This window comes from Pholis gunnellus (genome assembly GCF_910591455.1).
Source record: "Pholis gunnellus genome assembly, chromosome: 21".
NCBI lineage: Eukaryota > Metazoa > Chordata > Actinopteri > Perciformes > Pholidae > Pholis > Pholis gunnellus.
In genome coordinates this window covers 16,270,395-16,295,223 of record NC_136548.1, presented here as the reverse complement: position 1 = coordinate 16,295,223, position 24,829 = coordinate 16,270,395, and the positions used below count along the sequence as shown (strand labels likewise).

At 45.7% G+C, this 24,829-nt stretch overlaps 1 protein-coding gene across 7 annotated transcripts in view; it reads left to right on the top strand.

Annotated features, from left to right (window-relative positions):
* Nucleotides 1–24,829, top strand: part of tanc2b (tetratricopeptide repeat, ankyrin repeat and coiled-coil containing 2b) — a 127,969-nt gene that overhangs the window by 82,515 nt on the left and 20,625 nt on the right. For 3 of the 7 annotated variants that reach the window (XM_079182738.1, XM_079182735.1, XM_079182736.1), the window contains 5 exons: nt 3,110–3,226; nt 8,920–9,068; nt 13,188–13,371; nt 14,230–14,478; nt 20,486–20,617. In XM_079182738.1, the coding sequence (XP_079038864.1) occupies nt 3,110–3,226; nt 8,920–9,068; nt 13,188–13,371; nt 14,230–14,478; nt 20,486–20,617 (831 nt within the window). Of the gene's footprint in view, nt 1–3,109; nt 3,227–8,442; nt 8,614–8,919; nt 9,069–13,187; nt 13,372–14,229; nt 14,479–20,485; nt 20,618–24,829 lie in introns of those variants that run through there. The other 4 variants (XM_079182741.1, XM_079182739.1, XM_079182737.1 and 1 more) reach the window with 3 other exon arrangements.

The following is a 24,829-nucleotide window of genomic DNA, read 5'->3' as shown; positions in this document are numbered from 1 at the left end:
CCCTGGGATTGTTTTGTACGTGGGGCAAAAAACTTTACTTGTGCAGAAAGTCTTGTTTCATTGTGGATTCGCCAGTGTCTTCAAATGACTGACACTAACTTTGAAAGAAGACGGATGCTTTGGACGTCAAATTAGGAAAAAAAAACTATACTATAAAAAGTCTGATATACTATGTTTGACACGTACAGTACTATGTATTAGCCTGCTGTCATTGTTTGTTTCTCTTGTATCTGAAGGTAAAGTTAAGTCATCTTGTAAGATGAAACCTTTTGAATGAAAGAAATATTCATTCAATAATTATGGAATATGGATTATTTTCATATCGCACATTGTTTTACTTCTTAAATGTTTATTATTATGATTATTTGTTATAAATTAATTTTACCACAACCTGGTAAGCAAAATGAACTGTATGAAAAATATGTAAAACAAGTAATTAAAAACATCGTTTGAGTTGTTTTGAGGCAGAAAACATGACGTGTCATTTTATGGGTTTTTAAAAAAAATTCATTTTAATCATCTCAATACCAGCAAAATAATGTTTAAAAAAAAAAAACATGGTAAGCCAAGTAACTCAAGCCAAAATGTAAAACAAGTAATAAAAAAACCCCGATAGTTTGAGTTGTTTTGAGGCAGAAAACATGAAGTGTCTCTGTTAGCGTCTTTCATGGCAGCGTATCCAGTGGAGAGTAACTCCGGTCCTTTCTTCCTCCTGGCTGTCAGCTGTAGTTTCTCACTGTGGCATCTGTGCTGGCTCACTTCCTAGATGTGGTCAATTAGCAGGGTCCTCTCCAGACCATACCAACACAGTATCATCACTGTGTGTGTGGCAAGCGAACGCATCTACTTTACACACACACTCATCGCTCTGAAGGAGTTCTTTATTCTCGCTGCCAAGGATATTTTGTTTTTGTTTTGTTTGACTGTGTGTTTGTGAGTGAGCAGAATATCTCGAATCTTGACAGCAGATTGCTGTGGAATTGGTGGAAAGTTGGACCATCGGGACGTTGAATAAGTGCTTAGTTTCTGCTGAAGATTCGGATCGAGGTGCAGGAATTTCCTATGAGTGCAAAATAGGGAGTTTTTAATACCTTTTTTCTTATGAACCTGGAACCTGTGTCTCATTATCGTCCCTGTTTCTTGTGAAATGAGTAAAAGGTCTCCTACTGTTGTCTACACGTTCCTATCAGGATGATATGTAATCACTTAAAAGATCACTTTTAACGTTGCACCATCACCGACATTTATGTTTGGTTTGGGCCCAAATACCTGCACAACTAATCACTTTCCCATCGGCCTCAGCTGTTCTGTTCTAAACTAAGATAGCGAACGTCTTAGCTTAGCCGTTTAGCCTCGGAGCACTGCTGTGCCTACTGTAAGTGGTGCAGCCTCACAGAGCCGCCGCCAGCGTAGCTCTGCCTCAGTGTCGTTCAGATAAAGCGAAGGATTACATGCTCCCTCGTGGCTTGAGAAATCCTAACACTGATATATATTATAAAGCCCTTTACACCCTATTAGATCACCAGCATGTGAGGAGAAGTCATTGTCACTAAGAGCTGACATTTAGAAGACAATGGGCTTGAAGTCAGCGGACAGTGATGACATCTGCTTTTGTGCAGATTCATAAGGATGGAGATTTCTTTTTTAAATGGCAAATTTAGATGATTGTTCTGCCTTTTCATTAACTCTAAAGTGATTTCTGTTGTACTGTACAAATGTGACATTATGTATTTTGCATTGATTAAAGTCTCTACCGCTTCTATTTCTGTCTGTCGTTACATAACTTAAGACGGGGGGGGGGGTAAACAAAAGGGAATGTGTAGTTTTGAATGTGTACTTCTGTATCTGCTGCTCATAAATCTACTCTAAATGAATTATTTTGAACTCTAATACAGTGCATGGCCTTAAAGTGCCCATTTAAAATAGTATGATGGCATATGTAAATATGCAAATGAGTCAAGTTATGTGACTTCCTGCTCTCCTCCGCTCTGGTTCATCGTGTAGCGTTGGACACGTGCACTCACCTACAAGAAGAACGGCTAACAGTTGCAGCATACAGTACATCATCTATTTTAAACCCTCATTTAACCAGATTAACTAATTGAGAACAAATTATGCTCAGATCCTGCCCACACAAGTACAAAAAAAAATAGGTTAAACAAATTATCTCTATTTAGTTGAAATTAGCCGAATTCCTCTGCGCACTCGGGGTTCTGTCCGACTCAAGAACCGCGGCCGTTATTAGACTCAGAGAAAAGATGCTTCGATATCCTGATAACCTGCTGTATGTGAGTAAAGCTGTGGAGGTCTGTATGTATCCTAGCACAGCTGTTCTACTAAGTCCTACGAATGACGTTCTTGTTTGTGCAGCAAGTCTTCACCGGCACAAAGACGCCTCTGTGTTGTGAGTTCTTGTGCCGAGTAGCCCTCGATGTATGCACTCATGATACCATAAGCTGGTCTGTGACCAAGAACCCAGAAAAAGATCGTGTCACAACCACCACCCCCGACTATTCTCTCTCTCTCTCTCTCTCTCTCTCTCTCTCTCTCTCTCTCTCTCTCTCTCTCTCTCTCTCTCTCTCTGAATTTCTTGTCGAAGGGACTCGTTTGATGTCTCAGACTTCGTGCTTGAGTCAGGCGAGAGAACATTCCAAAAATGGATCTCATTTGCATTCTTGGTGTGATTATGACGCCGGACAAATAGACACAACAATTTCTTTTTCTTTTTTATACCGTCCATCTTTTCAGCTGAAAGGTCCATCTTGTGTGCTACTCTGTGAGTGCTGAGGTTCGGGTTGCCCATGCTGCTTGTTTACTTTAGCTTTATTTGACCCAAAGCAAATACAAAGCGGCCATAGAAAGCCTTCAGGATGTTTCTGTCATGTTATCAGTGTGCTGTGCTTCAAGTTCATAAGCTCTCTCTCTCTTCCTCCCTCTCTGTCCTGTCCCTGTCACTCCTCTCTTTCTTGTCTTCTACCATCTCCCTAATCTGTGTATATATATGTGTGTGTGTGTGTGTGTGTGTGTGTGTGTGTGTGTGTCTCTCTGCGTGTGTGTGCATGTCGTCCTCTCCTTTCTCTATATGTGTGTGTGCGCTTTCTGCTCCCAGCCCCTCTGCGGAAAGCAAAGTTTGTGGAGAGCCCTCGCATTCCACAATCAGAGCTTGGCTCCCCTACACACACCTCCACCACTGCCAAGAATCCAGACCTGGACACATACTGCCCCGGTAAGTTTTTGGCCAGCTCGTCCCTCATTTCGTCGTGTTACTTTTCTGCATGTTGGTTCCTGTCTGCGAAGTTGCAGTAGAGCGATGGAGAGATACTAGGGGGGAGTTTTTGCAGCCTGCTGCCGCAAAGACAAAGACATTGCAAAAGGTCATTTAAGAAATAGCTATGCTGGTGCCCACAGTGTCCATCCTCCTTGTCTCCCCCCCCCTCCCTCGCTGTCACTTTAATCCTCCCTCGCTGCTTCCTCACTCTCCCCCGCTTCTTCAACGCAGAGCTTGTTTAGGTGCCCGCCGCTGTTTTTCTGTTAACTTCACAGTTGGCGGTTGCTCGGTTAATCCTGTGGACAGTCCAGATTTCCTTCTACCCCCTGTATCTATCCTTGTCAAACCTCCTCTCTCACCCCTTGTCTCCCCCCCCTCCCCCCTCCTCCTCCTCCCGCGGTAAAGCAAGTCACTCGAGGATCGAGTGCTCTGCTGAGATTCGGTTTCTGGTATATCTGCTTTCTCATCTTGCCTCTCCTCTTCCTGTTGCCACTGAGAAGTGCACCATTAGCTTCCTGACCTGATCTTGGTTGGCTCGACCTCTGGTGGCTGTAAAGACGATGCCCGAAGCACCCCAGGGTTGGATAAAGACATGCGAGCGATAGTGATGGGAGGTCTCAGGACTTAACTTTTGAAACTTAGAGAGGAAAATGGTCGAAAGATTGCTTCCATCCTTCTCCGTCTGCCAGCCTCTTCTGCTGAGTCTCTGCTCAATGGGAGCTCTAAGTAGGTGATCTGTTTATGCAAATTAACTAGAATGTACAGTATTTAATTTTATATAAGTTTGTTAGGAATGACCCTTTAGTTCTGGTGCCTGGCTTGCGGTTGAATCTCATGGATGAAGAGCTGTCGTCCCGGCTTTATTTTGCACCAAACCTGTGAAACAGACTGTGAAATAACCGATCAGCTGTGATGAGCTGCGAAAAACAGCCACTGCAGATGTGACATTTCAGGGCTGAGTAATCTCTCTATCACCATTGAGGCAGGAAAATAGTTGATTACAACCGGGAGTTCTCTGTCTGTCTGTGCAATAACAACTTGAGCTGGAGAGGAACCAGGAGGGATGAGATGAGTTTTCTGGGGGTGAGGACTCGCGCCCTTCAGGTGGACAGATGGACGTCTTAGCTCTTAACGAGGCCAATGACTTCAACATCTGATCGCATTCCAGTCAGCACTCTGCCGCTGACACTATCTTGACATCCCGGAGGATGTCAGCTATACCAGCTGATTGTTATGGCCTACAAAAGAAATTTGTGGTCTCATAAATATTGTTTGTGAATATGTTGTGGCTTGTTAAAGTTCACCACCAGCCGTCCTCCTTGTATCATCAGAGTGAAAGCTCTTATGAAGATGTAAGAGCTCAAAAACTCCTGACAGTAACTTCCCGGACTAGGTGTGGGCGCTACGGACAAAATCCTCCCGTCATGATGTTTGTAACTTTATATCACAATATTCATATATAGTTGACTTTGAGTTGAGTTAAAGTCCAAATGAAATCATGCTTAGTCATCCTTTTTGAAGAAAGAAGCCGTGTCGGGTGTCTGTTTTTGATTGACAGTAATTTGCAGGATGAGTCTCAGCAGGGAAACATTTAAAATAAACAACGGGCAGACTTTTTATAGTAGCGATATTAAGGAGTCAGGACCACATCAGCATCTAAAAGGAACAAAGGGACATTTACATGCTGTTTGATGTGCGATTTCATTGGTTGTATGGAAACAATGTCTCCCATCTACGCCGATGGACTACTGGTGGCATTTTGACGAATGAATGCAAATACATTTAAAACATATTGAAATGAGCCAAATCCGAACAATAATTTCAAAGGAAACCAGTAGCTAAAGACAAAAATGTGTCAAAAACAGGTTTGGAAAGTGTTTGGAAAACCAATGGAGACGCTGTTCATGCGTGAAATAACAAGATAACAATGTGTATGTTTGTTATTATAGAAAATTAGACACACATTAAGGTCCTAAAATCTCATAAATATCCAATAAAAAACTGCTCATTGTCATATTAGCCAAATACACCCAGAATTATTAGATATAAACAGTACAGTGTATGTCTGATGATGGTCTAACGGTGTATACCTGTACTGCTCCTAACTAACCCGGCACCCCGGCGTACTTTCATGTACCGCCTCCAAAATTTGCGTTGCACTGATACGATCACCACTGTGCACACGAGGAATGTGAAATTCACTCCTCTGATCTCGTGATTAGCTTTTACCAGCCGCTGGATTCTTGACGATGTGTTTGCCTGAGCGTACATAATCTGTGCCTGTATGTTCACGGTTAGTCATGTTCTCCTGGAATAGGTGTGAATCCACCCAGTTAGTTCCGTTTTTAGCTGTCAACAGCTACTCCGCGAGTTCATTTTCACCTCTCCGTCGATATGTGCCACCTCCTCCTCTCTGAGCCTTCCATCTTTACCCTTCTAAAGGGAAACGCTTTGGCTGCTTTCTGGGGATTCGAGTCATTGTTTGCATATGTGTGCTCTCTGTGGACTTGCCCCGCTGCAGTGAAAGTTACAGTGACCAGGTGCAGGTGAAACAAGAGCCGCCACATGGTATTCGTCATCTCACCTGCGGCCCCGGACCTATTAATACTCCATCTCCTGTCCGGTCCGGTCCCCCGGCCTGCAGCGCACATGTCTCTCTCTCTCTCTCTCTCTCTCTCTCTCTCTCTCTCTCTCTCCTCTCTCCTCTCTCCTCTCTCCTCTCTCTCTCTCTCCTCTCTCCTCTCTCCTCTCTTGCTCTCTCTCTCTCTTTTTCTTCCTCTTCCCCTCGGAAGCGAGCGAGGGCAGCAGATCCGTGGACGGCCGGGTGAGAAACAGATGCGCTCGCACAGAAACACATTCCTAGCTGTGCGCAAAGATAGTTGCTATGGCAACCATCTGTCTCCTTTCGCGGCGGCTCAGGAATCCAATGGTAGAGGTGTGTGTGTGTGTGTGTGTGTGTGTGTGTGTGTGTGTGTGTGTGTGTGTGTGTGTGTGTGTGTGTGTGTGTGTGTGTGTGTGTGTTGGGGGCTGATTTAGAAAAATAAGAGATGTTTTTTTTCATCCTTGATTTCATCATTAAGGATCCGGTGACGAGGGACGCCTGAGGATCCTCTTTAGGCGATGCTGCTGTCACGTAGCTTTGAAGCGATCGAGATGTTTGTCTTCAGTGAGATGTACTGTGTGCGATGGTCGTTTTTATGTATTTTAAGAACAAAAAGAGCTTTAAACAATATGGTAATGCCTACGTCTGCTTTGATAGCAGCTCATTAGTATTGGTTACTTTGTGGAAGGTTTGAAAACGGATGTACACGACTTTTAAATTATATTCAACAGCTGACAGTGACAGTAGTTGAGTCTGAGCTGTGTGTTTGACTACATTGTAGTTTAAGGATACAACAGGATTGCCTATGTTTAGCTCAAGGGAGTTACCGTGACCTCCAGCGTCCAGATTACAGATTTTTTGCTCCCACGCAAGAGAATAAAAAAATAGCACAGACTGCTCGCCTCTGCACAGGGTTGTCCAACAGCTGGCTGCGACAGAGATGCCGTCAGTAAGAGGAACTAAACAGATATAGTACAGCCGGAGAGAGAGATGGTGAACAAAGAGACGAGTGAAAAGGACGCAGACGAAACACTCAGAGAGAGAGAGAGAGAGAGAGAGAGAGAGAGAGAGAGAGTTTGATCACGGTCACGGCCGCAAAACCCCCCAGGAGCGTTTGACTAATCAGCGCTAATGTATTCACTGCTTGCTACTACCAGTCTGTCAAGTGCCTTCACTGCCTCCGTGTCCAGACGCACAGGCGTACACAGACAACACGTATATAATGGCCAGTGGATAGTCGCACGTCTCATCCGTCCCCTGCGGTATCAGCTGCAAGGAGGTGGAACATTAACACCGTTTACCTACATCCTCTCCATTTCTGCATTCGGCACTCCTTCCTCGAGGGATGCTCGGGGATTTAGTGACCTCGGAGGCCCCTCGTAAAAGTATTCTGCTCCATATATCCAGCCGCTTTACCGAGCCGCTATATCCTCGTACGTAATTAGCTGTTTTGGAGCTAATGCGTGCTGTGATTATCTCATTATTGGTTGCGACAGTTTGTTTTTTTATTGAGGCTAGGCAACACATCGTGCTTCAAAGTTTGTTTGTCTCTGTCCCCCCTCCCTCAGAAGGTGCCAGTCTTTCTTACTTGCTCAAAGGGACTTGCAGTCAATCTAATGAGGATCCTGACAGTGCCCCCTGTCTGTCCGTGCATGAGCGAATGGAGAGGGGGAGGCCGGGCCTTTTAAGATTGCCCTGTCCGTCTGTGAGTCTTTAAACGGACGAGTGAGAGTGAGAGGCCACAGGCTTTTTAGACAAGCTGTCTGTCTTCAGAGAGGTGGTGCGGCCGCCGGGACTTTCTAATGGTCGTCAGTCAGGACTTTGTGTAGCTACCTGCCAGTCTGGTCCGACCTGCCCGGCAGGAAAACGAGCGGGGGGGAGAGAGGAGAGGAGAGAGAGAGAGAGAGAACTGGCCCTGCCGCTCTGTCTCGCTGCTGTTTATTTAAACACCGGCTATTTCGTGCCGCTGCCTTCAATGTCATTAAATGTCTCGGTCAATTCTCAGGCCCGTTCATCCAATTACAGCTGCTGGTGTCCGGCCACTAGTTACCCTGCTGGTTGTTGAGTAATTAGCGAAAAAAAAGCTTCGGCTCAGAGAGTGACACTGTGGTGAATGGAGTGAAATTGATATGGTAGGCACCTCTAGGGCACGATAGCCAGGTGTTATTAAAAAAAAACATGACACCACCAGTGAGGGCTTGTTGTGGGTGGAGAGCAACCAGGTAACAGGGCGACAAGATGAGGTCATTTCTGTTCTTGGTTCCTGTTGCAAAGATGACAACTGAAATCCCTCACTGTGTGTGTGTGTGTATGTGTGTGTGTGTGTGTGTGTGTGTGTGTGTGTGGTGTGTGTGCTCACCCTGGTGGTTTTTTTCCTCTCTTCAGAGCGAGGAGTCTCTGTAAACAGGAGCTGGATACACACCCACTTTGTCTTGAAAAAGCCACACACAGTCTCTCTCTCACACACACACACACACACACACACACACACACACATACACACACATACGTGCAGGTGAAGGGCGTATCTCATTACGTCACACGGGCTGCAGTGGTGATGAGTGTTGCGGAAGGAGCTGTCGTATGAAGCGGAGGATTTTTCTTTTTTGTTGTGTTCTAAATGAGCTTGAAAGGAATTCTGAAGGGATTTTTGAGTTTATGTAAGGGAGACACCTCAACGGAGATGTCCAGCTGGGGTGGAATGCGCCTTTAATGCACAGCTCTGAGCTACGGGAAAACGCAGGTAAGGGTGTTTTCACGTCGCTGCACTGAGCACAGGTGCTGCTGTGTGCTCTGTATCCGGGTCTGTTGTCGCCGCTGTGGTTTAATGCAGAGCGAGTGGAGCAGACACACGGTGTGTGTCTCCAGGTGAAGAGCTGGCGGACGGCAAGATATTTAAAGAATGTTTTCTTTGTGGATGAAAACAAGCTGCTTTTCTGTTCCGACCCACCACTGACACGTTCTTTCTTTCTCTCTCTCTCTCTCTCCTGTCTTCCCCCCCCCTCCTCCTTCACCTCCTTCCTCCTCCCGTCTCTCTCTGCCTCTGCAGGGGAGTCAAGCCATGAGCTGGGCCCCCCTCCGTCGGTGGATGAGGCAGCCAACACATTGATGACGCGCCTGGGTTTCCTTCTGGGAGACAAAGTGAGCGAGGGGCCAGCCGGTACCCAGTACAGCATGGAGGAACCCGAGGCGAGACAGGTACTGGTCTCACTAATGAAACTGAGTGTGAGGGACGTTACTGAGAGACTCCCTTTTGTCATGTTTTAGTTTTTACATCCCTTCATGCTTCTGTTATGGTTCATCCTTATCTAATTGTCTCATCGTGTATGTGATTTTGACAAGTGTCTATCGTGAGAAATCGTGTTTTGGAAGTTGAACAAACACCCGGTCGTCTGATTCGATCTGTTTTGACGTTTATCTTCATCATATCTGTGTTTGCATTCTGGGTTTTGACAGATCTTTGGCTGTCAGGGTTGCCAGATCAAAAGATTCAGAATGTATCAGAGCCTCTCCATCAAGCATCAGCTATCTGTCCAATTACATTTTTATACAAAAAGAAAATGCTCTGAATCATTTAGTTCCCGCTGTGCTTTAAACTTTGCTGATTGAAAACGAGTTTCTTGAGTTGCGGCAGGTTCAAGGTTTTTCTCCTGCACCGCAACCTTTCAATTTGTGAATTTGGCAGTTGTGCAACAAACAGCTCCTGGCACAACGGGCCTGCTCTAAGCTCTGCAGCAGATGCCCTGCTTTCTCTACCAAAACCTGATTTGACAGGTATGAATTTCCCAAACCGAGGGAATAAAGCAGGGGCGGCAGAAAGAGAGAGAAAGAGTAGAAATAAGGAGGGGGGGAGGGGAAAGGGGGAGAACCTGTTGCTGAAGCGTTCAAAGCCGGCATAGGTGCAGGTTTGCACTAAAGCAGTGTGGATAAGCGATTAGACTGATGGCCTGCCTGTGCTCGATGCGAGCGCTGCTGTAGCAGTGGGGGTGTATAAATTGAGAGAGGTTTATTCAAGCGGCTCTTTTTAGAGACGTGACTCACACTAGCGCCCCGCTGCATCGTGCACACATAAGACAAACTTATCATTTTAGAATATATGCCCCAAATACTGTTCTCCGGATTGTTTTATTCATTAACCACCCCGGAAAAAAAAAAAAAAACAATGACAAAAGATTGCCTTGAGACACCATCTATCAGCAGATTAGAGCGTGGGCTTTTGTTGTGGTTTTCCTAATATGCATGGGATTTGCTGGCTTTCAATGGAGAGCAAACGTTTCAGTTATAGACTCACACATGCTGCAAACTCACCAGTGATGCTGAACGTCTGTCCTAATGTTTGTCGTCATCACAGCCAATTTTTATGCCGTAGTTAATTAACAATGAAGCCAGGCAGATGGAATAAAAGAATATAACTCAGTCTGCGTTAGGTGAGGGTTTTCTTTTTTTTTCTTTTCTGTAAAACAGCAGTTCACCCTTTGACACGGTTGAATTGCTACAGTAGCTTGTGTCTCTGCTGCAAGACCTCAACAGCTGACGGAACAAGGTGACCTTAACTCTAAGGGAGTGCAGTTAATTGCCTTCCATACTCTCGTGCTCGAGCTCCCTGAATAGACGCAGCGCTCAAGAGTTCAATCCAATCCTCGTGCGGCGTTTCGAGGTCAGGTCCTTCGCGAGGCGAGGCTCGTTAGCCCCGGCAGATAGCGCTGTGGTGCTGCTGCGTGTTTGTGTACGTTTGTCCGCTCTGGGGTCAAGCTCCTGTAAACATGACACTCCCATCCGCGGCGATAGCAGAGGCCGACGGTGTGTGAAAGATTACCTCGATCAGTCACAAGCTCACAAACACTTAGCTGGAGGCTGTTATGGACAGGGTGTTGGCCGGTTTACAGATGTCACAGTTTATAATTCAAATGCTAAGCTAGTACTTCTGTGCAGCACAAATCCTACCGTTACAAAGCTTATAAAGGCAAGTTTGTTGTTTCAGAGCGGCGTTAATTCAACTATATTACTCACGTTATAGTTGGTGTTTTTCTAATATTCAGGCAGGAAAAACAGACCTCTCAATAACATAAACATAGTTGTCTTGTAAAGGTAGAATTTATGGCTACGATGTTTGCTCACTGGTCATCCTCTGACTTTTCCTTTAGCACCACCTTGATGTTGACATTTGTGGTTTTAAGTAGAATTTCTCTTCAACTAATGGATGGATTGTCTTGAACTTGGTTCAAATATTCATCTTTCCTTCAGGATGAATTGTAAAAACTTTGTTGATCCTCTGACTTTTCGTCTCGCACCATCATCAAGTTACATTTTTTTTGTGACCAAATATCTACAAAACGAATGACATTCCCATCAGCCTCAGTGGTGCCTTGTGTGTTAACACGCCAACGTGCTAAATGGACCATCATTTACTAAATGAACATCATGCTGTATTGAAGAAGACTTGAAACTAGAGATTGAGACCATAAACTCATGTTTACAATGTTTACTGAGGTAATAAATCAAGAGAGGAGTAGAGTCATTTTCTCATAGACTTCTATACAACCAGAGGAGTCGCCCCCTGGTGGCCATTAGAGAGAATGCAGGTTTCGAGCACTTCCGCGGTGGCTTCACTTTTCAGACCCAGAGGTTGCCGCCTGATCAGCATGTTAGCATTGTCATTGTGAGCATGTACGCATGCTGACGTTAGCATGTAGCTCAAATAGCCGCTAGTATTGTTATTCCTTCATTTATTCATTGAAAAATGTAAAACTGCTTCCAGCTTTCCGCTGCTGTATATCATAGTGAATTAAATATATTTGGGTTTTGGACAGTTGGTCAGACAAAATATACTAGAAGACGAAATGATGAATTCATTAATAAGAATTCATCTTAAAAATAACAGCGAATGGACATTCACTGGGTATTCAATGGGCATTTATGTAGCAGTTATACCAAAGCATTTTACATTCACATACACACACACACACACACACACACACGCACACACACAGAATTGGCACTTTTTACATGTGGGATCAAACGTCCAACTCTACGATCAATTGACCCCCCGATTGATATTCTGAGCCACAGCCTGAGAAGCCTGTCATCAGATAATTGACGGTTCAGTCAATAATGGAAATAATCGTTAGTTGCAGCTTTAACACCCGAGTGTATACGTGTGTGGGCGAGTGTATTGGCTTAGTGCGTCCCATCAGTCTTCCTCCCGCAGATTAAACCAGACTATTGAGCCTTGAGCACCACGTCACCCCTCCCCGTTCTCTCCGTGTTCACCCCCAGCGTTGACCCGAACTCATCAGCAGCACCGTAAAGCAGAGACCTCCATGTGTTCCGGCGTCTGATACTCAAACGTAATCACTTGGCAACGTGGTGTCTCTTGCGCCTCTGCACTCCCGTGGATGCTGCATGCATGTATTTCGGTATGGATGTTTGTGTGAGAGTGCGTCTGTGGGTGTTCGCAGCAGCAGATTAGACGCAGCAGAGTGTGTTCCCCCCCCCGTGGTCTCTTGTCTCCTAACTTGAGCTGCAGAAGAGGGTCACGTCAGGTTAACGAAACAATGCCAGGACTGGGAAGAATGTATATATAGTGCTTTATTTCAGTCTAAGCTTCTTTCTTTTTTTTCACTATTACTAAAATGTCAGTAGCGGGTAGATATGTTCTCCTCTCGACAAAATCATTTCTTATTGAGCTCTATCCAAATAATAATAGTCATTTGAAGTTATATCAAGTTTGTGAAGAACTACAGTACACAACCTCACATGTGCCATGGGACCGTGCCCCTCCCTTTGGTTTCTAAAAAGGGGAAATTACTGTTTTCCTGCATTTAAGATGTTGCAGCTCACATCCCCCGATGTGTGTACTAAACTCGTACTCACTTCGTTTTTTTCGTGCCATACTCCTCAGCTGCAGTAGGCTGGGTTATAAGGTACATTTGTAAAGCGATTTTATGATGTTACAGATGCTATTTATTAACATTATTGTTTGTGTAAATATACAGTTTGGGTATGTAGTGCTGGTTGTGTCTGATTTTTGATTTGTGAAGCTCTCTAAAAGCTACAAATTATTATTTGTGTTTGTATGCGTGTGGGAGAGAAAATCCTTTTTGAAGGACTGCATGAAGGCAGCAGGAGGGCTGAGCTTTTAAAAACCACAATATTGAAGTGACATTTTGCTCTGAATATGACTCCGATGTTAAAAGTTCAAACATTGTACTTTGCCTTTTATGCCTGTGTGTTCTAGTTGAGTCATTGGAACCGAACAAAGCTTTTAAATATAAGCTTGTGTATGTGTGTGTGTGTGTGTGTGTGTCTCTCCGCAAGGGCCAGAACCAGAGGATCAGCCCGTGCTCCACCCTGACCAGCAGCACTGCCTCACCCCCTGCAGGCAGCCCCTGCTCCACCCTCCCCCCTGCCATGCCTGGCCAGGCCGGCAACAAGGACTGCGCCTACGGCTCCGTCACCAGTCCCACCTCAACCCTGGAGAGCAGGGACAGCGGGATAATAGGTGAGATCTGCACACGCTTTCACAAAGAATTAACACGTTTGAATGTCAACTACAAAGTCCTTAAAGGATAAGGATTTCCTTCTTTGAAGGGATTTCTCTCTGAACATTTACAACAGCCAATAACCCTTTCAATGTACATATGGGCATGACCGGATATTAAGAACATGAATTCATCTTGTAGAAAGCTTTCATTGTTTCGATTTCAAGTGGTATGAAAAGCAGATAAAGTAAAGGTAGAAAGCAAATCTATAAAACATCAGATTTATAAAGAAAAGGTACAGAAGTAGTCAACTTTACCTGCTCAGGCAGGAAGCTACCAAAGCCTGGGATACCTGACAGTGACGACTTGTGACAGTCAGTGGGAACATGCCTCAGGTTATAGCTTCGCTCCCAAAACCCAAAATGACTTTCTCATCTCCATTGAACCTTAAAATGTCGTAATCTGAATGCTTTTTCCAAACCTCAAAGCGTAGCCGATTACACCCGAACCCTGAGGTCAGTTTCCAGTCAAACTGTGGTCATGAAAAGTCACAACCGGTCCGCACCGCTGCAGCAAGACAAATCCAGGTGTTCATGTCCAGTTGACAGCAACTGTGGTATTCTTGCCATTGTTAGCAATAAAGCAGGTGAGATGAAACGCTCTCTGAAGCACTTGATGTCAAAAGAAGTGTTTACTTACAACAATAGAGAACACCTGCATTTACATGAGGAACAGGTTAGTTGACTCAGAACAACAATAGAAAGCAGACGGGGGAGTTTGGCGGGAGGACAGGGTGAGAATGGTCCTCTCGCATATCTCACTGTCTGTAGCTGTAAGCGCAACATATCGGCACTGACGACGACGTTGTTCTGTTGCAGCCACGCTGACCAGCTACTCGGAGAACATGGAGCGAGGCGGCAAATACGGCGAGGGCTCCCGGGGAAACCTGAAGCTGTGGCAGTCCCAGAAATCAGGCATGGACTCGTTCCTGTACAGGGTGGATGAGAACATGACCGCCTCCACCTACAGCCTCAACAAAATCCCCGAGCGCAACCTGGAGAGCATGTCCTCCCACTCTGCCCACTCCATCCCTCTGTACCTCATGCCCCGCCCTAACTCTGTGGCTGGTGAGTCCCTTCCTCTTTCCTTCCCTTCTCCTGTGAAAGTGCAAAAGGAGGCAACAGTGTGTTTGAGGAGCCAGAAATAAGGTTATTTACAAGTGCATGGGCAATGCGGTGTACCAATTTTGCAAAATTTCTCTGGCAAAATTGGATTGCACTGCTGCTTCTGAGTCCCCTTTTTATATTTATGACTCCTTTAGTGCTCCCTCTTCACTCCTTTCCTCGCCTGTTTCCTCCCGAGATGAGCTGTGATCCTTTCCTTTTGAATTCTTTAACGTCCATTTGTGTGAATCCTGTTACCACGAATGTAAAAATGAAACAAAAATAGAGGAAATGGATTGATATTTTGAAGTCCAACCTCAGGGTGGTCTGTATGACATTAAATCTTTAGACCTTGTCTGAAGCCAGACTTTCCTCCAACTCGGCAAACAAAAAGCACTACTTTAAAGAATGCTTTTCTTATCCTTGTCTCTCATTGGCTAAGGAGAGGCCAAGTCACGCCTTTCCCGGTGGATCACTGTGACCTTATTTTCAGAAAGAAATATGCACGTTAGTCAACGGCAAGAGACGAATACGTTTTTGATCCTGTTTAAATTGGGCCATGAATTACACGTATGACGTTTGTCAATTAAAAGATAACTTTGCATGTCAAGAAAGTCTCATTTTGTCGCACAAACTGTCGAGGTATAAGACTGTGAAAATACGTTATTAGAAAGACTACACACCCAAAAGTTGCGTAAAGGACTTCTCTCTCTCTGAAGCTACGAAGTGTTTTGTCTCGCTCGTTCCTTTGCTTCCCGGCTGATAAAGAGTCGCTGAATAAAACACATCCGGGAAGATAACGTTACATTTGTGCATGGAACGTAGCCAAGTCACTTAACTGGCTAACAAGCTAAGATAATGGCCGTATTGGTGTTGGGGGACGTACATTGTGCAAGAGGAGATATGATGGGACCACGACAAACCTACGACAAACTGCAACTTTGTGCAAAAATGATCTTTTTAAATTAACAAACGTGTAAAACATGGCACGATTCAAACAGGATGAAAAAAGTATACGTCTCTCGCCGTTGACTACCGTGCATATTTCTTCTGAAATAACACGGGGGGGGGGGGGGCTTTGCCTCTCTATTAGCAGCTCTATTATGCAACTCATTCAGATTTTAGCCATAATTATCACATCATTTTGTCAATTATTGGGGCGTCAGATTAAATCTGCTCATGCGGTATTCTGTGAACAAAACCGATCCCAAAGCTCCAGACCACATTTCTCCTGAAAATCTGGGATAAAGCAGCTTAAGCCTTCAATCTGTTGTGACTTTTACAACATGGTTTAATTATCTAGGGAGGAAACAAACTATTGTTCTCAAATTTCAAAGGGGTTTATGTTGAAATTTCGGGAATAGCTTGCAGAGCTGGTATTTCTTTCTCACAACCCCGCGGTGTGGATCGAAACCAGAGAGCAGAATAATAGAGTCTGGGGAAGAAAAAGAAAACGGCTTCAGACGGAGAACATACTGCGGCTGAGAGAATATCACGTAAGAGAAACAGGCATTGGTGTTGCTGCCAGAAGGTCTCATTGATGCGTGTTTCTCATCGCAGGTAAATACATCGGTTTCATAACGCTGAGGCCGTTCTAATGGGCCTGATTGTGTTATTGTTCTCACCGCGAGAGAGGCTGATACAGACGAGGAGCTCTGTCGTGCACTTCACCCACTCCCGCTGGCAAGAAAGTGTGCTGCGCACGTCCTGTGGACATGTATTTCACTAAACACTGCAATGTGCCCGTCGCTGCAGCGACGACCCCTCTCTTTATGCCGGTCATGTTCTGCTGTTTGACACTGCTGTCTGGCAGGCGCAGCGATTTAGAGATTCACCGTGGATCTCATCGCCGCCCTTCAATACCCAGACCTTCAAAAGGAGCCGGAGGCCGCTTTATAGACGTACTATAAGCTGCAGATGATGCAAACAAAATTATAAAGAGAGAGGCAGCGAGAGAAAGAAATAAAAAAAACAAAAAAAGGCATTTGTTATGAACAGGAATCCTGTATTGGGGAGATGGAGACATGTGGAAGAGGAGTGATGGCAGAGTTTCATAATCTCTCTCTCTCTCCCTCTCACTCTCTCCTCCACAAAGAGTTATTAGATGATGTAGGGATGGGAGGCGAGCACAGGCTGAGGATTGGCTGGGCTCACACAGCAGTGGAACATCAAAGCCCAAGGCATTAACCGTTTCTATCCCCCAGAGTGACAGAGAGAGACCGGCTTTGATGTGTGGGGGGGGAGAGAGAGGGAGAGAGATACGGAGCGAGAGCAGAAGGCGAATTGGGAGGAAAACGAGGAGGGAGGTGGCTACTCTATTACCTAATGAAGGCAGTGCGTTGGTAGAGCTCAGGATGAATATGGAGGAAGGAGTAACTTAGACAGATGAGTCCTGTTTCTCTGAGAGAATTTATAAAAAAGGAATCCATTAATATTTACTCATTACTAATATAATTAAAAACAAAAGTAAAGTTGTATGATCCACAACAGATGAGATTTTAAAAAGTACTTTCATTGTAGGCCCGATTGATTCGATTGATTCGTACCGAGTGCCCTCCTGCTCCGCTCCCCCGCCGCTCGGCTTTCACATCCGTGACGTTGTTCCGTACCCGAGGACAGTTGCGTCATCGTCTGCGTGACATTCGTTGATGTTGTCGCTACAGTTTAGGAAAGCGCGCCAATCGCAAGATCCCAAGTCCCGCTGACAAATGCCTTCGCAAAACCCCCCACTCACCAACTGCTACTCGCGTTAAATAGCAGTCCGCTTCTGTGTTTTGGTACAGTTGTATTTCCAAACGGGACTTTAGGGTCAAGTGTACCTGGATCCTTTGTAGACTTGTAGTCCGTAATATGAGTCAAGCTACCAAAATGCTAGGTGCTACATTTCCCATAATGCAACTATCCTTCGTGAAACCCTCCTTGGCTGGTTAAAGAGCAAAGAGAGTTTCCCCTTTTTAAGCTTGAGCGCACCCCCATCACACATTTAATAAATGCATTTGAACCCTGACACACACACCCTCAACCACCTATTTACTGCTGTATTTATTTATCAAGTGTTGGGGGGGGTGAATATGAGATCACCTGGCATTGCGGGGGTGTAGTGTCCCTCCACCGTGTTGGTGTGGAGGCACAAATCTCTTGGCAAATAAAACCAAACAAAGTGTTGTTGTTTTTTAAGTAATTTGGGTGAACTGACCCTTTTAAAATGGCTTGTTGGAGAATCTATGTAATTGCCTGGATCCCTACTCATGCAAAGACTAAAGAGGTATAAAAGACACTGTGAGATTATTCAGTGAACTCACTCTATAGTCTTCTAAATTCACTAAATTAAGATAACAGCTCACCCGAGAGATAAAATGTTTTCAATTTGGTGGGCGGACAAGTGTCATTGATTTCCTTTTCTGCCATTTTCCCCTGATTATCCCACCTCTGCTTATATACTCTGTGTAACACCCGGAAATACTGTTGTTTAAGTAGCAGCACCTCCATTTATTTATCGCCTCAAGTCATCTCTCGGGGAGATGAGAGGAGAATGGCGAGGCGTTTAGAGCACCAGCAGAACACCTCCTATCTGAGATGACTCGTCGGCTCCCCGGCTGATACTGTGACTGGCTCTGGACGGCAGCCCAGCTCGTCTTTGAGTGTGTGCGTGTGTGCACGCTAGCGTTCATGCTATCAGTCACCCTTTGAAACAGGAAGTGTCTGATGTGGCTGTCATCGCCCAAAGCGGCTGAGCTCTGGGCTGCACAGTTAGACTTTTTCCCACTTTTCTTTTCCTGACTCTCTCTCTCTCTCTCTCTCTCTCTTCCATGCTGTTTTTGTTTTTTTTCTTGCCTCTTTATTTCCTTTCACTATGTGTGCAGTCTTAGCGCATTGGCACAGGAACTGTGAATGTGCTCCCCAGCAGCCTGCTGCATTGCAGATAGAGGTGATGAGCACACAGATTTGATTCCTCACATTCAAACACAGTTGAAAGAGACAAAATAAGGAGCCCTTCCAGCCCTGTGGCCCTGAGTCATTCTCTTTTGGTTTAGCGGCAGATTAATGCCTCCACTGTCTCCGCTTTTAGCCCAGTGTGATGACCGGCACCCACATTCCCATCAGGGCCAAGCCTCCAGCATTCCCAGCTGCCATTTTCCCTCCATTTTGGGAAAACCCTTGTGGCTCATTTTTGGGTCCATGGCCTGGGTGACTCGAGCAGTCACAGAGCCGTACACATGCTCAGGACTTCACTGAGCTTTACTCTAGCGGCACAGAAACCACTCTTTAAATTAAGGGGCAGGACCGGATCAGTGTTGAGGTGCTGGTGAGAGGTGGTGGGCTCAGAGACCTGCCTCATGGAGGGATTACTGGGCCTTACTTTGCGGAGTGACTGGAGGAAGAGACAGAAGATGACAGTCACACCGACGCTTTGAATTTGACTTGGGATGTCAGGACTGCAGAGTATTTCAGGTATAGTTAAAAAAGATCCCCAGCTCTGATGCGATGAATCCATTTTATTACGATATAAAGTGGATTTTTGTCAGTTCTATCGCTCATGGTGATGTTGTACTCACCAGGTTGATTGCTAATTTCAGATGGGATAAGAAACGCAAGCAGTCAGATGATCGAGTTTTAAACAAACTGATTTCTTTTAGAGAGATGCTTGCCTAAAACTGTCCATTTAAAACAACAATCACAGTTTACGGACCAATTTATGAGGGATTATTACCGACGTATCGGGTGCACTCGGTTTAAGTCGTTTAAATCCAGCCAACCTGTTGACTTGTTTACAACCTGTCCAATCATTTTAGCACTCGGATTTCTTTCCAAATCGCTCTCAACATGGCGCCGGCCTGCTGCGACCAGCTAACGGTGCTAACAGCGCTAACAGTGCAATCAACAGTGTTTACCGGAGGGGGAACTGGAGGGTGTTGACGTGGGTCGGGTCGGCGTTATCAGATGTAACCGCCGTATGAACGCAGTGCAGAGCAGCGGCGACTAGCTCGCCAGTGGGCCACACACTGAGACTCACATGCACTAAACATGCACGTGCAGCCGGACCGAAGCTCGGATTACAACACACACAGAGGGAGAGCCGCTTCATTCTCTGCTTCGGTAGAAATTACTCCACTATCTCTTCACATAGACAATAGTTGTTTGCTGATATATTAATGCTCTGAATATCGAATTTAGCTGCGTCCTAAACAGCTAGTTTGTGGTTAATTTAATATTCTGTCCTCTCTCACCGTCCCTGCAGCTTTTCCATTATCTCTGCATTAGAAGAGTTTATTCTGACCAGATTTCCTGTCAGAGCACTTGTTGGCTTATTTTAAAGGGACAAACAACCTGCTCTGTCCATGACGGTGTCTTCTCTTAATGTAATGACTTGGCACCTTGGTTCCTCGTCTGTCAGCGACCCCTCAACCTCAGTCTCCTGGATTTTGTTGTCCCGGGTTTCTCGTCTCAACCTCTTCACCGGGGTTCAGGTGTGAGGGAGAATCAAGTCACGCTGGCGGCGTCTAATCTTATTTAACATTCACTGATTCCGAGCGCTGGCCCTGACGACGCAGCGTGGCGCGAAACAATCAGCAGCCGGCGTCAGACGGCGCTCACTCCATGAATAAGACATTTGTCTGCTGAGCTAATTAATCCTGAGAGGGGCCTGATGGCATCTGCCTCCGTGCTGCGTGACAGACACCGAGAGGAGGGAGTTTTAGGACAGAACCGTGTTGGTCTGGCTCGCTCTTCCCTGTAGAAGTTACAAGTATGAGAGCGGGTGTCTGAAAACTGCCTCAAGACACTGGCATCATCCAGTGCCTCCCTTCTTACACACAGTATACACATATATATATATATATATTAAGGTTTTGTTTGTGTGCCTCTTAGTGGTCAATACATTTGCTGACAATAGTATCTTTTTTCTTTCCCCTCTTTCTCTGAAATACCTCCCTCTCTCTGTCACACACTCATACACACACACACACAACAGCTACTAGTTCAGCCCACCTGGAGGACCTGGCGTACCTGGATGAGCAGAGACACACTCCGTTACGCACGTCGCTGCGCATGCCCAGACAGAGCACCACCTGCGGGCCGGGTCGCTCCGGGCAGGACCTGAGAGGTAAGCAAGAGATAAAGACAGCACACACACACACACACACACACACACACAAACACAGACCCCTCCACACCCGTCCCGTCCACTAAAACCACCGCTGATGACGAAAAGCTGCAAACAGCTGTTAGGCACCTGCGTTGTAAATGCTGTAAGAACTGCAGTATGACCATGTGTGCAGGTGGACAAGTTCAAAGTCAGGTTGTGTCACCACTAAGCTAAGATTTCTCTCAGTGCTTAACATTCACAGTTGGTGTGCCAAGTCTAGTAGCGCGCAGCAAGCGCCTCCGTGATCGAGCAAATCTCCTCGGCCTTCTCCCCAAATGGCCGAATGGCCTCATGTCACAACGTTATGTGTCCCCTCGCCCCTTCTTCCTCAGTCACTTAGCCGGTAATGAGCACCGTAATGGCAGCCCTCTGCCATCCAAGCGAACACAAATATGCGTCCCCGTGTGTTTTAAACACCTGTTAAGACCCCACTTAGCTGAGAGTGTGCTGGGCTGAGCTCCGATGTGATCCCCCCCCCCCGCCCGAGGCAGCTGGCCGCGGACAGATGCGGAGTGGAGGAGTGTCGGAAGGAGAGAGAAAAGCTAGCTCCTCTCAAAGCCTCACTGTTACTGCCAGAGCCACTTGTTTCAGCCCTCCTCCTCCTCTAAGGGCAACCAAGTGTGTTTACGAGCCAACCGACTGCGTCCTAGCATGCGTTCTGCCTCCTCGGATCAGTGTCAGAGAAGTGCACCGCTCCTGCAGTTTCACCAGGAGAGGCAGAGGACGAGACGGACGGGAGACTCGACGTGAAGGCCGGCGGCGGCTTGGAGAACTCAGGTTCTTACCTGCGGATAATATGAGGACAAATTCCTTTATTCCTGAAATTTGAGTGTCTTGACCTATAGGTACGAAACGTGGGTCACTTGATTGAAGTTGTCAAATTCATCGATGTATTTGTGGCAAAAGTGTCAATGTTTGTCTGACACTCTGTCCTGGATAACTAGTGTCCAGATTGAATGTTCAGGATCCCCACAGGATGATTCATGATTATGTGACTTCCTATGCAAAAGCCTACAAATGCTGTTTAAATAGTGTGCTATAGTAATGAAGTAGTCCCCTTACAGTCTTCATCTTGGGTCCTTTCATAAATGACAACATATGGAAATATAAATTGTAAGCTTTGCCCTGCGGTAGCTGAGGCGGCATGCACGTTGAAGTCATGACAGGAAAAATAAATACATTTTCTCTCACTCATCGGAGCTCATTACAAACTGCCAAAAAACGAGCCAATGAGAGGCACAACACAGGCTACCTTGTGTCGTCCACTGAAACAACGAAGAAACGGTCGTGGCTGCAAGGGATGGAGACAGAAAACGAGGTTGAAACCACGTTCGAAACATCTGTCCTGTAATTTGAAACGGTCCATAAAATTCAATGACCAGGAAAGCTGTCGGTTTCATAGCCGTATAAACATGTATCGCATAAATAAAGGACTAATGTATAGGGATCAGTTTGACCCGGACAGACGGGATCACCGTGAGCCTTCCTCCAGCAGCACCGAGGATGAGCCGCACTGACGGAGGGGATCCCTCAGCGGTTTCACACATCACGATATTACGACATTTATGGTAAATGGACTTACATTTTATATAGCGCCTCTCTAGTCTTTTCCGACCACTCAAAGCGCTTTACACTCCATGTAAACCTTCAGACACTGACGGCAGAGGCCGCCATGCAAGCTGCGACCTGCCCGTCGGGATCTAAACACAGCGACGGGCAAGACCTTCGGGTTCAGTATGTTGCCCGGAGGACACTTCAACGCTCGCGGACGGGAGGAGCCAGGGTTCAAGCGCTGAGCTGCCACAGCCGTCCTTTTGGATAACAAGTAGATGATCAAACAAATGAGGAAATAACTGACAGATTGATGAATAGCATTTTAAATAGAAATGCACGATAATTGCCAGTTAAGTGATGTAGCTTGTACGACCTGCATTTATATCATTAGTTAGCCTCAGAAAGCACACACGTTTGAGCACATGATGCGTCGCAGAAAGAGGCTCGTTGGTTGTTTGTTGTTGCTTCAGACACAGCTGGATGCGGAGTTACAGATGAACTGGAGGAGACTGCTGGTTATGTGTCGGTCAGGTGGTAACCAGCTGACAGATGCAGCTCTCTCTCTCTCTCTCTCTCTCTCTCTCTCTCTCTCTCTCTCTCTCTCTCTCTCTCTCTCTCTCCTGTTGTTGTTGTTGGTGTTTTATTTTGTTAGCTTCTTTTGATGCCGGGCGGCCATCGGAGGCCCGAGCTGTGCTGCTGTTTTGAGGAGAGTGAGTCAGACTGTAATGGACCTTCTTGTGCTCCTGCCTGCCTACCTCTAAGATTTACCACCCACCATATCTATTCACCGCAAACTCACTCGCATAACTGTACACCGCACACACATTCTCTCCCTCGTTTATCTTCCCTCCCCCCCCCCTCCCCCTCCCCAAGCCTCGCTCTCTTTCTGCCTCTGCTCGCATACACAAAATAGGCCTTGTGTTAGCTGATAAATTATAGCTGATACAAATATTTTCAACTGCGGAGGGTTTTATTACTCCCATATGTATACTCGCTGGCTGTGGATGCAACTTTAATAAAAAGTCTTTTTTTCAGGTTAGCACTGTAATTGACCGGACATTTAAAGGGTAAAGCTGTTGATATGCTTCTCGACAACAAGTCCCGTGAAAGTACCGAAGGCGAAATTGAATTGATCCAACATTGTCTGAGTTAATCCGAAGCGTGATCTAGATGATTCCTCTGTGCTATATAGCCCTTCACTGTTGCCGATGAACCTTGGCTCTGTAGTTTATTTTGAGTCAATCCCACGTACAACATCCGGCTGCTGTAAATACGCACTAGAGCTCCAACTGCGTATTAATCCGCAGCTAAGAATCGTCCCCAACAGAATGCTTGAGGAACGTTTGTGGAGAACTACAGTGCCCAGCTGTTTTAGGAAGTGACTGAGCCTCTTTTTAAAAATGAAGCTCTATATTTGTGACTTGTTTATGAAAAGATGATTCATACACTTTCAGGAGGAACCTATGGGCTCGGAGCTGACGGCCACAGACAGGATAGCAAAGTCAGAAAGCTTTGACTAACATATTGTTGGTTTCGGAAAAATACAGAATAATGCGGCATCAGTTTGAAATAAGTTACTGTTTATAGTTAACATTTATTTACAGCAAACACAGACTAAAGGATGCTGACTTAGCAAAATGAGTCGGATAACTAGCCTCGATTTGATGACAGTGCATGTTTGAGTTTCAGATAATAATCTAGCCTCTGTTGTTTGTTTGTTTTTGTCTGACACCACCGCCTTAATCTGTTGTCTGCAATCTGATAAAAAACATTTTAAATCAAAGAATCTTTGATTCTAGATGCAATATTTATGAAGTTATTTCGAGGGCTTTACATCTTGTGTAATACGTTTTCCTTGTTGCTTGGCTCCAAGATGTAAAGTTAAGTCAGTAAATAGTGTCTCAGCAAGGAAACGGTGTGTTAAATGCCTCCATGAGGAAGATTAGAACACGTTTCCTGAAGAAACACATTATCCATAAACTCATCTAGGTTTATTATGCTGCTCCGACTGTTTTACATAAGATTTCTTTTTTTTTTTTTTAACAGAAATTATGTAAGAACCTGTCAGTGTTGCATAAACTGTAGCTCCACATCCAGCTTGTTGCAGGAAATGACTGGAATTTTAACTGTATGTCTGAAAAACCAGACATCAAACTCCCACATCCACTGACTCCCACATCCGCCGTAAGAAAGGTCACCTGACCTGAGATAACCTGTCGCCACGCTCCCCACACCCTCCATAGCGAGTAGGTCGTCTCAACTGCTCGTCTTCCTCTTCCTCCTCCCCATCATCTCCTCTCTCCCTCCACCTCTGTTCCTCCTCCTCCTCCTCCTCCTCCTCCACCTCTCCCTCCTCCTCCAGGCTGCTCATCCACCGTGAGTCATCCTCACCTGGTGAATAATTAAAACGTCTGAGACTCTCGCTCCGTCTGGCCATCGAGGGCTGGTGGTAGACGAGGGGCGGTGGAGTGATACCTCGCTTAATGTAGCCTGAGGGGGGACTGTTATGGGCAGGATTATGAGCAACTGCCATCCATCCGTCTACCTCTCTCTCACACACACATTTGCTTTCACCGTCCTGGAAAACAACTCCCTCAGCCCCACGTTCACAACATG